Source organism: Eschrichtius robustus, chromosome 2 (assembly GCF_028021215.1).
Source record: "Eschrichtius robustus isolate mEscRob2 chromosome 2, mEscRob2.pri, whole genome shotgun sequence".
NCBI lineage: Eukaryota > Metazoa > Chordata > Mammalia > Artiodactyla > Eschrichtiidae > Eschrichtius > Eschrichtius robustus.
Window position 1 is genome coordinate 83,416,178 of NC_090825.1, and position 15,507 is coordinate 83,431,684.

The window sequence follows — 15,507 nt, forward strand, 5'->3', positions numbered from 1 at the left end:
GTATCTGAGGAGAAATTAGTGGACGTCTAACAAGAATTTTATTTTCACCAGTGAGAAAAGAGATTGTTGTATTGAGGGTTCTGTTTTAGTTTTAATTTTGATGAGAAGATCAAAAGAGGGCATCACATTTAGATCTTGTATGAAGTACTACTTAGGATGAAGGCCACATTGCTAAGTTAACCACAGATTCAGTGTTGTTTAAGTGAAAAATAATTTTGAACTATGTTTTAATCAAGTGAAATTGGTACCACCAATATTCCTCTTATAAGCTTTATTTCTTTGACCACTTAAAATCGTTATTTCTTTTATTTTTTTAAAGACACATCCATTTATGTTTTTGTATGTTTATATACTTTGGCATCTATTCAAAATTCTCCAACTTTTAAAGAGAAACTTTATTGTATTTTTATTTTTAATGTGGTTAGAATAATTACCTAGGATACAGATTTTGTGCTAGGATATTTTGAAGAATTCAGCAAGGTAATTACAAATAGGAAGCATTAATATGTAAGATTTAGTTTTTGTCTAGGTGGATTTTAGTTTTTCTTTAGGAGGTTGCATTGCATGCTTATTGAATATTGTCTGTTCTGTTTGCCACTTTATTTTTCAGGTATGGCCATTTTTCTGGAATAAATCGTAAGGTCCAATTAACCTATCTCCCTCATGGTTGTCCTAAGACATCTAGTGAAGAAGAAGGTATGTCACTATTAATGCCTATTGTGTTTTATTTATATGTAGGGACTTACTACTCGTTGTTGATTACCTTTGTAATCTTCTGTCTAATAGTTTAGGGGTTGGCCTGCTGAACAGAGGAAAAATAACATGGAGTTGTGTTAACTATGCCTTCTATCCTTTAAATAGAAGATGTTTCACTTTTTATCCTTTAGGTAAAGGATACCTTCTATTATTTTGAAAACTGCTTAGGACTTCTCTTTTACTCTTCTGAAAGCTTATTTATTTATAACTAAATGTTACTTAATGGGTCCCTATCCCATACAGGGTATACAGGAAGAAAACTTAAGTATGAAAAGGCTGTTTAAAAAAATATGTAATCACCATATTTCTAAAATAGATATTTTTCTCCACCCAATAAATCAGAATAAGCATTTAAAATTAGTCTCCTAAGAGCAGTGAGCACAAAAGTTCATTTACTTTTCAAAAGAAAAGTGGGCAGGGGTTGGGAAGCCATTTTACGGAGAAATGGAGATGCCCAATACAATAATGATAATAATAATAATCAGTCTTGCCTGTCACACTGGCAAAGTGTTTTCTTATTTTGTTCTTTTTCAAATGATAATAAAGAATGCTGATGAGAGTACAATGTGACAGGATTTCAGTTTACTGGTAGGATTGTAAATTGACATAACTCTTTTTTTTTTTTTTACTTTGTTTTATTTACTTTATTTTTGGCTGCATTGGGTCTTTGTTGCCGTGCGTGGGCTTTCTCTAGATGTGGCGAGTGCGGGCTACTCTTCTTTGCGGTGCGCCGGCTTCTTATTGCGGTGGCTTCTGTTGTTGCGGAGCACGGGCTCTAGGTGTGCGGGCTTCAGTAGTTGTGGCTCGTGGGCTCAGTAGTTGTGGCTCGTGGGCTCTAGAGCTCAGGCTCTGTAGTTGTGGCACACGGGCTTGGTTGCTCTGTGGCATGTGGGATCTTCCCGGACCAGGGCTCCAACCCATGTCCCCTGCATTGGCAGGCAGATTCTTAACCACTGTGCCACCAGGGAAGCTTTGACATAATTCTTTGAAAAGTAATTTGGCAATATATATCAAAATTTCAGGGGACTTCCCTGGCAGTCCAGTGGTTAAGCCTCCACTCTTCCACTGCAGGGGACATGGTTTCGAGCCCTGGTCGGGGAACTAAGATCTGGCATATTACGCAGCGCGGCTGGGGAAAAAAAAAACACTTCAGAAATTTTTCATATGCTTTGACCTTAATTCTACTTATAAGAATCTATCCTAAGGGGGTAATCAGATATTGAGGGAAAGATTGTTCTATAGGGATATTCACAGTGGCATTATTTATAGTAGCAAAAATTGAAGTAATGATTACTTTAAATGCAAACAAATTTGATTATGTTGATCTTTATATATTCTAAAATTTGATATATTGCTCTTGTCACACCTTGTGATTAATAGCAACACAGATTAATTTTCTGTATTTTGATGTTTATATCAAAAAAATCCATAAACAACTATAATTAACAAGTCAATTAATTACCTTTCTATAAATGAATGTTGGCTTGCATGGTAAAGCACATACAACTACTAACTAGCCCCAGGGGAAGGGGTGATTTTCTAGCACTTTTAATGAATCATCAAATTCTTTAGTGCTTATAGTGCTAATTTTTAAATGACCTTTGTTTCTGTAATCCAACACAGATCTTAGGACGTGATAAAGAGCAAGTCAAAATTAAATATAGAAACTCAGACCTCCCCTATATCTGAGAAAATACTTTGGTCTGGAACATACAGATTCTACAACTCCAAATTTAAAAAGCTGTTCTTGGCTATATTTTATTGTATATGTCACCCATAAGTTTAAATTATAATAAATATTAAGCTCTGTCATCTCACATCTTCTTGAAAGTTATGCAAATCACTGATTACTAATCATAAAAATGTGTATATCTTCTTCACTTAAGATAACATTAACTTTTATGTGACAGCACTGCAGGAGGCTCTTAATATAAAGCCAAGATCTGAATCCTGTCATCAAGGAGCTCTTAATCTAGTATATGTAGTACAACTAAATACATTGGGCAAATACCATTGCTCTCATACCACTGAGGGCAGGGAAGGGAGAAGTTTCCTTTTAGAGAACTGGGAAGGAGGCTTCTTTCTAGAGTGTGGGAGAGATTTTGAAATTTTAGTAAGATTTTAACAGGTGGAGCAAGGGGTATTCCTAGCAGAAGCAACAGCCTACAAGATAGGTATGTTTAAGGAACAAAATAATTTACATAAGGGCCATATTCCACTGCAGAATAGACACAAAGAAAAAATTAATCTTGAAATATGTCTGTTTAGAAGAAAAAAACTTGACATTTGCTTTATTCATTCACATGTATCTTAGACAGCCGAAGAGAAGAGCCATCCTTACTTCTGGTTCTAAAATGGGGAGGAGAACTAACCCCTGCAGGCAGGGTCCAGGCTGAAGAACTTGGAAGAGCTTTCAGGTGTATGTATCCTGGAGGTCAAGGTAAATCTTGGAGTTTCTTTAATTCAGTTAAATTCATACATCATATTTTCAAATCCTAATTTTGAGATGTTATTAAATATTTATAGAAATACAGTGAGATAAAAATATAGCTTAAGTGATTTGAGGATTTGTTTTCAGGAGATTATGCAGGATTTCCTGGTTGTGGTTTACTTAGATTACATAGTACCTACCGACATGACCTTAAAATATACGCCTCTGATGAAGGACGAGTCCAGATGACTGCAGCTGCTTTTGCAAAGGTATAAATAAATGTTTTTTAGAATTATTAGAATTTTCATGTAATATAGCATTTTAAAAGATTTTTACTAAGGTATTATTTTAATATTCTAAATTTGAAACTTCTATCTAAAGCCCTGAAATGGCAATGACAAATTGCATTATTAATAAAGATTATTGTAAATAGTAAGCTTATACCTTGTGAAATTCAGCATGTAACAAGATAATTATTAAGATACCTTCTATTTTACATACTAATTCTTAATCTGTTTTGGCTTTATTTTATGTATTTAGGGGCTATTAGCTCTAGAAGGAGAACTTACACCCATTCTTGTTCAGATGGTGAAAAGTGCAAACATGAATGGCCTTTTGGATAGTGATAGTGACTCTTTGAGCAGTTGTCAGCAACGTGTGAAAGCAAGACTTCATGAAATACTTCAGAAAGACAGAGATTTTACTGCTGAAGATTATGAAAAGGTGGGTCTTACCAAACTCTTACATTGTCAAATATTACATGCACATACACATAGAAAAGTGCATAAAATGTAAACTTAGAGCTTATCATATTATAAAGCAAAGAGTTGTATAATCACTACAGAGATACAGAACGTTGGAACAACTCTAGCCTCTGTGTGTCCCTTCCTAGTTGCAGCCCCTTCCCTATCTGCTAGAAATAATCACTATCCTAACTTTTTATAGTCTTATACCCAGAATGCTTATTTGGCTAAGTATGTATCTGTACCTACCATAGTCTCAGTTTGGGGTATTTTTTAAGCTTCATGTAATAGAATGTTTTCTTTTATGTCTGGCTTCTTTTTCTCAATATTATGTTTGTGAAATTCATCCATAGTTTTGAGAATTTTCAGAATTAATTTTCATTTCTGTGTAGTATTGTTTTCAGAGGTTGGCAAACTTTTTCTGTAAAAGACCAGATAGTAAATATTTCAGGCTTTGTAGATCACATATAGTTGCTTGTTGCATATTCTCTTCTTTTGTAAACCACCTTTTAAAAATGTAAAAACCATTTATTAGCTCACAGGCTATCACAGGTCATGTTTGGCCTAGTTTGTTGATCCATATTCTATTTTATGAGTATATGCCAATTTATATATGCTTTCTAATATTGTTATAGTTTGGGGCTGTTATGCTAATACTGCCGTGAATATCCATATATGCCTCCTAGTGTATATGAGCATATGTTTTTCTTCGGTGTATTCTAGGAGTGGAAGTGTTGTGCCCCACAGTGTGCTAATATTTCGATATTAGTAGATGTCAAACTGTTTTCCAAAGTCACTGAAGCGATTTATACTCCCACCAGAAGTCCATGGAAATTGTTATTGCTCTACATAGTCTCTATTCTTGGTATTTTCAGACCATTCAATTTTGCCTATTCTGAAGGTGGATGTATAGTAGTACCTCACTGTGGTTTTAATATTCGTTGACCATTTAGGTATCTTCTTTCATAAGGCCTGCTCTTCAAGTCTTGTCCTTTTTTTCTACTAGTTGCCTGTGTTTTTCTTATTGAATAGTAGAATTTCTTTGTTTATTTTGGATATGAGCTCTTTGTTATGTGTTCTAAATACTACCACCTACTCTGAGCCTTAATGATTTCCTTTGATAAGCAGAAATTCTTATCTTCCATGTATTTCTTTTTTTTTTTTTTTCCCATGTATTTCAAGGTCAATTTTTTCCTTTATAATACCTTTTTCTAATGTGGGGTCATAAGATATTCCCATATATGATCTTCTATAAACTTTACTGTTTTTCCCTGCACATTTATCTAAAACCTAGCTAAAATTGACTTTTGTGTGTGCTATTGGATAAGGATGTCAAAATTGATGTTTTCCCCCTAACCATATGTACATCCAGGTGTCTCAACACCACATACTGAAAAGACCATCCTTTCCCCACTACTCTGTAGTGCCAGCTTTATCATATGTGGGTTCTCTGTTTCTAGAACGTATTCTTTTGTTGACTCTTGGGCCATTGAATAAGATCTCCCAAATCCCACATAGATCCTTCTTCAAGTTCTTCTTGGCTTTTCTTGTATTTCCGTATAAATTTTAAAATAACCTGGCCCAAAATCCTGTTGGAATATTGATTTAGATTGCATTAGATCTATAGTTTGTGAAAACTTACATCTTTAAAAAAAAATTTTGTGTACTTGTAAACGCTCCCTCTAAAAAGGTTACTGTCTGTTGCTGCTATGTACAAATAGTTTTTTTAATATTGACTTTATATGTGTCAACTTTATTGAACTTATATATTAACTTAGTAATTTATCTGTAGATTTTAAAAAATCTTTTCAAAGCATATCCCCAGGTTTTTGTCTTCCTTTCCAGTTCTTATGTTTTTAATTCTTTTTCTTGCTTTACTTTAGTAGCTAGTACCATCAAAGTGATAGTAAATAGAAGTGGCTTTTCTGTTTTTATTCATATTCTCAAAGGGAAATCTTTTTAACACTGTCCATTAAGTATGGTCTCTGTAGATTTTTTTAAAGCTACTCTTTTTCAAAATAAGGAAAATCCATTCTACTCCTGTTTTCTTAAGAGGTTTTATCATGACAAGTTTTTAAATTTTATATTTTCTTATCTGTTAAACATCATATGATTTGGGGGAGAGGCTACCTTGGTTCCTAGAATAAGCTCATTTAAAAAATATATATATATATCACTGGTTTGGGTTTACTAATACTTTTGGTTAGGAGTTTTACATCTGTGTTCATGAGTCATACTGACCTTTACTTTTTTATTCTTGTTGTCTTTGTCTGCTTTCAATATCAAGATTATGCTGTTCTCATAAAATTAGTTAGAGAGTCCTGTTTGGGGGGAATAATTCATGTATATATGTTTCAGTAAATGTTTGGTAAAATTTACTGGTAAATCCCATGGGCATTTTCTTTATGGGAAAGCTTGTAATTGTGGTTACCAGCGTAATTTAGTAGTTTCCATTTATTATGTCTTGTGTCTGTATTAAGTTACATTCTTCTAGAAATTTGTGTATACAGTCCTCTTAAGTTGTTTGTAATGTCTGCAGGATCAGTAGAGATATTCCTTTTTGTTTCGTAACATTGTACAGTCTTCCCCCCCACTTTTTTTTCCTTGATCAGTTTTGCCATAGTTGATCAGCTTTATTAGTCCTTTAAAAGAACTGTCTTTCAGATTTGTTGGTTCACTAAATTATGCACTTATTTTCTATTTTATTAATTTTTATTGTTTAATATTTTATTCCTTCTACTTCTGTAGTTTTATTTTGCTCTTTTTCTAATTCTTAAAAACTAATGTCACTAGATGGATGCTTATTAACTCATGAATGTTCAATCTTTTGTAAAATACACACTCTAGGCCATAAATTTCCCTTTATGCACTGTTTTGACTGTTCATAAATTGAGGTTTATGCCATCTGGGACATTTTCTAATTTCCTTAGTGATTTCTTTGATCATACGTTATTTAGAAGTATACTTTTAAAATTTCCAAACCTATGCATTTTTAAGTTATATATATATATTTTTTTTTTTTAAATTAATTAATTAATTTATTTTTGGCTGTGTTGGGTCTTCGTTTCTGTGCGAGGGCTTTCTCTAGTTGTGGCGAGTGGGGGCCACTCTTCATCGTGGTGCGCGGGCCTCTCACCATCGTGGCCTCTCTTGTTGTGGAGCACAGGCTCCAGACGCGCAGGCTCAGCAGTTGTGGCTCACGGGCCTAGTTGCTCCGCGGCATGTGAGATCCTCCCAGACCAGGGCTCGAACCCGTGTCCCCTGCATTAGCAGGCAGATTCTCAACCACTGCGCCACCAGGGAAGCCCTTAAGTTATATTTTTGTTATTTCTAACTTTGTATCATTTTGGTAAAAACAAAAATTCTTGCTGATTTTTTTTTGGTCTGTTTTTTCTTTCTTTACTGTTGTGTGTTAAAATTTCCCACTATAATTGTGGATTTTTCTTGTCTTTGTAATCTCTTAAGCCTTGCTTTACATGTTTTGATGTCATGCTATTAAATGCATACAAATTAAGAATTGGTATATTTCAGTCAGTATTTTTGCCTCAAAATTTACTTTGTCTGAGATTAATATAGCTACAACAGTTGTTTTTTCTTTTACTTGGTGTTTGTACAGTATCTTTTTTATCTTTTAACTTTCAGTCTTTCTGCAACTGTACTTTTAGATGTATCTCTTAAAATCTGCATATAGATTTTAAAAAAATTTGTCATGAAAATCTTTGTTTAGGACAATTATTTCATTTATATTATAAATTACTGAAATTTGTATATGAGTCTATTATCCTTTTAAGTGCTTTATATTTATACTGCCTATTTTTATTTTTCTCTCCTTTCTTGCTTCATTGGAATTGGTACTTTTTATTTATTTATTTCCCTGGTAGTTTGAAAATTAATTTGATTTTACTGTTTGTTTTGTCACTACCCAAGAGATAGCAATAGGCTTCTGTGACATCTGCAAATTGAATGTTTACATCATGCTTTTATCCTCTTCCTGGACAAAGCAAGGACTCTAGAACTAAAGTGTTTTTCAAACTTAACTTTACTAAGAATCATCTGGGGTCTCGTTAAAAATGCAGACTCCAGTTTACCCCTTTTTGAACCCTAAATGCAGAGTTTACCAGAGTCTCACCTTTGAAAATCCTGGACTTCACTTTTGTCCCCTTAACCTAAAAGGATATTAAAGCTCTACTCTTCTTCTCTGCTGTCTATTCGGAATCAACAAATGTCTCCAATGCAAAAACAGCCTTAAAAGCCAGTATCACTCTCTGGATCTCTGACCTATGAGCTTGGTTTCCATAATTCTTAATATCTTATCTCTCAGATACCTTAAAGCAGAAGTATAGAAGTTCTTTGCCCAGGATTTTTACTAATCTTCAGTGGTTAGATTGGCCTAAACTACCTAGTTCACCATAACAAGAAGTGGAATTCCACTTTACATTTTTATATTTATACGAACTTATTTGATGGGGTTAAATTACTTGCCAAGCAAAGTTTCAACAGTGAAAATTGAAACTATTTGTCATTAATGGCTTTTGTTGACTTGCAAAAAATCTCATCACAAAGGCATTTACATGGTGGTTAAGAGCACAGCTTTTTAGCCAGATGACCTGCTTTTTTATCTCACTCTTTGCATACTAGTGGTTTGATCTTAGGAAAGGTGCTTTAACCTCTGTTAAGTACCTCATCTGGAAAAAGTGATGAAAATAATAGTCTCAAGGTTATTACATGTCAATATATGTCAAATGGTTAAACCATATTTGCAAATACCAAGTGAATCAGCAAAATGTCTGCAAAATGTTAGAATAAAATCTCCTTGTAAGTTAGAGTACTTCTATTAGATTTTCCCTGTGGATAATCTAATGTTAGCTAAGGTTTAGGATTTTTTTAACATGAAATTTTGAGGTTTTAATTTCCTCCTTGATCTTATTTCTGTATTTTGGGGGTCATCTTAATTTGTAGTTTGAAGTTATTCTCCAGCTACTGGAAAATTTTGTATATTGTTCTCTTGGCCAATTGAGCATAACCAGATGTAAAAATATATACTCTATTCATTTGTAGCTTACGCCATCTGGAAGCATTTCTCTTATCAAATCAATGCATTTAATTAAAAATCCTGTGAAGACCTGTGACAAAGTGTATTTCTTGATACAAAGTTTGACTTCTCAAATCAGACATCGAATGGAAGATCCCAAATCATCAGGTAAATATTTTGTTTTCCTTAGATTAGAAAACAAATAAAAAGCACTGTCTAGTTCCTATAAACGTTTTTAAATAAGATGCGCCAATCATAAAAACATCAAGCCTTTAATGCTATATCTAGCATTAGATAGGTATGTCTAGGTATAATTTGAGTTAATATATATCCAGCAAAAAAGTAATAGTGAAGTTATAATTGCTTTTATCTGTGGTAGCGTGAAAGGGATAATAAAACATTTTTATTTGGTTAATTGTGTAGCATTACTGTACAGTTCAGCAGCAAATAGGCAGCGTAATAAGAAGGAGCAAGCAACAGGAAGGTGATCAGTGCTCTGACTCTGAGATTAGCTTAGTTAATAACTTGGGCAACTAACGTATGTAACATATGGAAGGTCTTCTATAAAACCAGTTCCTAACCCATGTATTAATACCTTTATTCAAGTCTACAAAATATATTGTTGCTAATAGTATATGCCTATGATAACATTTCCTAGCTTGTTAACAATTTTACCTTTGATATTTAAGAAGTTTCTAACTACCAATTTTTAATATATATTCTTTAACTGATTTTTAAGTTTAATATACTAAAACTGTTATGTTGTTTTAGATATTCAGCTTTATCATAGTGAGACCTTAGAGCTCATGCTACGTAGATGGTCCAAGTTGGAGAAAGACTTTAAAACAAAGAATGGAAGATATGATATTAGTAAAATCCCTGACATATATGACTGTATAAAATATGATGTCCAGCATAATGGTTCCTTGAAATTAGAAAACACAATGGAATTATATAGGCTTTCAAAGGCATTAGCAGATATTGTTATCCCTCAGGTAAGTAACTCCTACATATCAGTTTTCTTGTACTGTTATATAGATACTTTCAAAATGTCTATCAGTGGATAAAAGATAGTTGGTTTTTGTGTCCCAGTAAACCTATAATTTTAAAAAGGAAAGTAACTAATTATGAATTTATATTTTAAACATTTTTTTATATTAAATCATTGTTTGATTTTTTTTAATAGTTTGTAGTGACTTTTTAAAATTTAAGAATTGATACTCTTAATAATAATATGCTAACAACAAACAAGACAACTGAAAATAGGATGGGATAAATCACTTAAGTATTTATTGGGCATTTATTGTGCACCCACCAGCTCTGTGCTGTGGGAATGTGTGCAAAGTGGGAGAAAAAGGTAGTTGTGTACCTATATAAATTTTGGAAGTTTTTTTTACTTTATGTGGAAGTATTTTGAAAATAATATTTAGAGGCCAGGATGTAAGTAGTTATTTGTGGGGTGTGGTAGAGGTGGAAAGGGGGCCTTTTCATTATAGGAGAGTAAAAATAGAGGTGTAACCAAAATTCAGATAACTGAAATGTAATTAAACAGAGAATCAGATGATAATAAAGAGACAGGTGACAAGACAAGTTGAAATAAGAGATGTGTTAGAAGAAAACAGTTGCAGATGCCCTTTGGAGAACTTTTTTCAACTCAATTACTAAAAGATCATTTGGACATTGTAAAAGGGAGATTGGAGTAAATCACACATTCCAACTGTGAACCAAAGTTAAAAAGCAGGAAAAATGAAATACAGTTGATTTTTGAACAATGTGGGTTTGAACTGTAGTGGGTCCACTTATATGCAGATTTTTTACAATAGTAAATACTACAGTACTGCACGATCCACATATCCACAGTTGAATCTGCCATGGATGCAGAACCACAAATAAGTTATTCTCGAATTTTCAATGGTGTGCAGGGTTGGTGCTCCTAACCTCCACGTTGTTGAAGGGTCACTGTACATGAAAAGTGTAAAGATTGTATATAAAAGTAGCCTCACTTAAAGATACTCATATATAGAAAACAGTGGGAAGGTTCCTTAATAACTAAAGATAGAACTATTTTATGATCCAGCAATCCCACTCCCATATATCCAGAAAAGATAAAAACTCTTAATTCAGAAAGATACATGCATTCCAGTGTTCGTAGCAACACTGTTTACAATAGCCAAGACATGGAAACAACTGAAGTGCCCATCAATGGATGATTGGTTTAAGAAGATGTGGTATGTGTATGTATATATACATACATATATATATCTACACACATATACATATATATACATACACACACCACATATACATACACACACACCATGGAATATTACTCAGCCATAAAAACAAAATATTGCCATTTGCAGCAACATGGATGGACCTAGAGAGCATCGTACTAAGTGAATTAAGTCAGAGGAAGACAAATATTATATGATATCACTTGTATGTAGAATCTAAAAAATAATACAAATGAATCTATATTAAAAAGTGTAAACAGACTCATAGACATAGAAAACAAACTTACGGTTACCAAAGGGGAAAGGGAGAGGGGGAATGATAAAGAGTATGGGATACACACTGCTATACATAAAATAGATAAGCAACAAGGATTTACTGTATAGCACAGGGCACTATATTCAATATCTTGTAATAACCTATAATGGAAAATTATCTGAGAAAATATTGGATTGGCCAAAAAGTTCGTTCGGTTTTTATGTTCTAGAAAAACCCAGACGAACCTTTTGGCCAACCCAATATATAACTGAATCACTTTGCTGTACAATTGAAACCAACACAAGACTGTAAATCTACTACAATTAAAACTTTACTTCAGGACTTCCCTGGTGGCACAGTGGTTAAGAATCCGCCTGCCAATGCAGGGGACATGAGTTTGATCCCTGGTCCGGGAAGATCCTACATGCTGAGGAGCAACTAAGCTCATGTGCCACAACTACTGAGCCTGTGCTCTAGAGCCCGCGAGCTGCAACTAGTGAGCCTGTGCACCACAACTACTGAAGCCCACGTGCTCTAGAGCCCATGAGCCGCAACTACTGAAGCCCGCGTGCTCTGGGGCCTGCAAGCCACAATTACTGCGTTCTGCAACTACTGAAGCCGGCATGCCTAGAGCCCGTGCTCCGCAACAAGGGAGGCCACCACAATGAGAAATGCATGCACTGCAATGAAGACCCAGCGCAGCAAAAAAAAAAAAAAAAAACAAAAAACTATACTTCAGTGTCCTTTTCCTAATATTCACAGAATATCCAGGAAAAACTAGAGACTGAAAAACTGGGAATTCAGACTGCACAACTTACCTATAAGTATTTCTGTACATGTTAAAGTTTAGCTTACTCTTTCAGCATGAAAGAACAACTATTTATTTGTTTGGTCAGTATATATGATGTAGACAGGTTTAAGTATATTGTATAAATCAGTGATTTGAAAATAAATTCTCTTTAAAAGAGGATAAAAATATCTCATACTGCAAGAATATGTCTTTGGGCCTCACTATAAGAAACATAGACTTAGAAAACAAGGACTTAGTCTCTGACAACATCTTTCATTTGCTAAATAGAAGAGAAGTTTTATTCTGCAAAAGAGGTTTTATTTTACACAATAAAAAGTTGTATTTTTATAACAGATAAGATATTTTAAGATTAACATCAAAATGAACACACTAAATTCTGCAGAACTCGGTTTTAGCTACATGGTATAGATATTATAGAACTAACACTGATTTCATTATAACTCGTTCGGTAAAGTTACTAAATCAACATCCATCTTTGTTATGAAATTCAAGATAGAGAATTCATTCAAATTTTACTTACTAATAAATCTGAGAAAGAATGGTTACTCTTAATTCTGGTAAGCATGTAATTAGTTTGCATTGGAAGCATACATAAGACTGATTATTTTTCATCGTTTTGGATTGCTTTGACATTATTCCAAGCTCAGTGCATCTTAGTTGTACTTATTCTTACAATGAAGATTATTTCAAAGTATACTTTTAACAGATAGGCTGTAAATATGTGACCCTCTAAAATATTTATTGTAGGTATATGCATTTTTCAAGGTTGGCTTTCAGTGTATCTGAATGTTTCACCTACTCAGTGGCTAAATAAATACACATGATTTATTAGCATAATCATGTCTGTGTTGTTACATGGCTTATTTAATCTCAAGCCTCTTCTTTCTCAGTTATGTATACTAAACATTCTAGAATTGGGAATGAAAAGTTTGTTTCTAAGAGTTGGGCTCAAAAGAAAACTTAAGTATTAATGAGTTTTAGATGATAATTTTTCCTACTTACATAGTGTCTGTATTTTAGGTACATTAGTTATATAGCTGAAGAAATTTCCACTATCTCCTTGTAACTTAAATTTTTATAATGAATTTTTTTAAAGCATTATAATTAGGAGAAACACTAAAGATTAGAGATGGTTAGGAAAGATTTGAGACATCATTTGTGTCACTCAACTTATCTGTCATGCTCAACTATTCTCAGTCTCACTTATAGTAATTTTCTTATGATGCAATTAGGTTAGATTTTCTCAACAGTCTGAGAACTTATTTGAAGACATCTCCAATTATTTATCTTGGATAAATTATCTTTGAAGTCTTAGGGCTCTTTGGACAATATTATGCCCAAGCTTCTAGGAATCAGTCTTAGTTTTGTTCAATTCATAATTAAATTTTGGTAATTTTATAACTTTAAAAACAAAGGTCTTTTTATTATGCTTTCCTCGAGTTCCAAGATTATAAATTGAGGAGAGGACAACTTGGGATTTACCTCCCTAACTTTTTGGTTTGACATTCCTTATTGTGGCAGAAACTTGGGATTTCTTCTTTTTTAAAGAACTGTTGAATTCAGTTAAGTAAATATTATGCTTTGTTACTTTAGTCTCCATGGACAAGATTTAGGTATTTTCAATCACTGAACAGATAACTCAAATTGTAAACATATTTATAGTAATTGTAATAAAGCTGTAATTTGTAGTGGAAAAAATGAGAAATTTGCACGTTTACTTGACAAAGAATATTTCAAGCTTAGAGACTTGATGATTTAGTCAAATAGTGTATTATTTTGACTAGATTAAGAGAGTATTGCTATCTTTGCAGGAAAAATGTATATGTGTTCTGCTATGTCTCCAAAAAATCAATTTTCACTCTTACATTGCATTAATTCTTAGCTATGGTATGTGAATTATGTAATTCTAATCATATGTAAGCTTAAGTATGATCAACATGATTTTTTAGCTACTTTGAGAATTAATAGTTTTAATTATGGTAGGTATTTTTGCTGTGATAAAATCAACTTTTTAGCCTCAGTGCTCAGAAAATAGCCCTGATTTACAAATGATACTTAAAAATTGGGAATTCCCTGGCGGTCCAGTGGTGTGGACTCTGCGCTTTCACTGCCAAGGGCCTGGGTTCAGTTACTGGTTGGGGAACTAAGATCTTGCAAGCCGCACGGCGTGGCCAAAAAAAAAAAAATGGTACTTAAAAATAATCACAATGGAATGTGACATCAGCATCATGGTGGTGTGACATGCTCCCTTTGTCTCTCCCCTTCAATCTACAACAGTAAAACATGCATAACTCAACAAAGGTGCCTCTGCTCAACACACCAGCATGCCACAAAATTCCATACATTATACCTGAAAGTGGCTTTCATACCTGAAAGTGGCTGGACTGAAACATATAGAGGAGGTGGAACCAGGGGAACAGTACAGGCAGTACCTGTGATCCCAGACTCCTAGCCACAGTTGGCTGAGCCTGCAGCCTCAGAGAACCCAGAAGCGGTGGCGCACACGATTCCAGCCTCTCAGCTTTCAGTGGCATCCATGGCCACAAGGAACCGGGCATTAGTGACGGTGGGGCTTGCAACCCCAGCCAGGGAGGTCCCTGTAGCTCTCACTACCCCCTGCAACTGCCCGTAGTGGCAGTGCCCTTGAATGCTACAATCCTGGACACAGCAGGGGTACCTGTGACCCTGGCTCCCTCCCCCACCTTATTGGTCCCCTTGTAATGGTGGAGCCTAAAACCTTTGAGACCCTGAACACCGTGGAGGTGCCTCCTCTTCCAGTGCCCTAGGCAATGACACCAGCACCACCTGCAACAACAAGGCACCAATGACCCTGGAGGCACAATAGCGACAACGAGCACAGCGGGTAACAACTCTAGCAGGTGTGGTGGAGTGTCAAAAGTGTCATTTCTCAAATATGACCAAAGGCAGCTCACGTAAGAAAAACCAAAAGCTTGTGCTATAGTGCAACCTACTGGAAAAGAGAAAAAAGGCCTCTAAATACTAATCTGTTGAATTGTGAGAACGAAGTTAAAAAAAACACTTTACTTAAAGAAGAAAACTCTTCACACTTCAAATGTGCCAGCAGAGGAACATAAAACACCATAAAGAACCATGGTAACACAGTATCACAAAGAGAAAATGACAGTTCCCCAGAAACTGAACTTAAAGTCTTGGAATATTGCAAACTAGCTGGTAGAGAATTCAAAATGGCTATCATTTTAAAAAAAAAAAAAGCTATCATGAA

At 34.3% G+C, this 15,507-nt stretch overlaps 1 protein-coding gene across 3 annotated transcripts in view; it reads left to right on the plus strand.

The window, feature by feature from the left end:
* The window catches only part of PPIP5K2 (diphosphoinositol pentakisphosphate kinase 2), a 79,464-nt gene that overhangs the window by 31,605 nt on the left and 32,352 nt on the right, over positions 1-15,507 (plus strand). For all 3 annotated transcript variants that reach the window (XM_068535690.1, XM_068535691.1, XM_068535692.1), the window contains 6 exons: positions 611-696; positions 3,071-3,196; positions 3,335-3,456; positions 3,728-3,910; positions 8,989-9,130; positions 9,734-9,957. In XM_068535690.1, the coding sequence (XP_068391791.1) occupies positions 611-696; positions 3,071-3,196; positions 3,335-3,456; positions 3,728-3,910; positions 8,989-9,130; positions 9,734-9,957 (883 nt within the window). The remainder of the gene's footprint in view (positions 1-610; positions 697-3,070; positions 3,197-3,334; positions 3,457-3,727; positions 3,911-8,988; positions 9,131-9,733; positions 9,958-15,507) is intronic.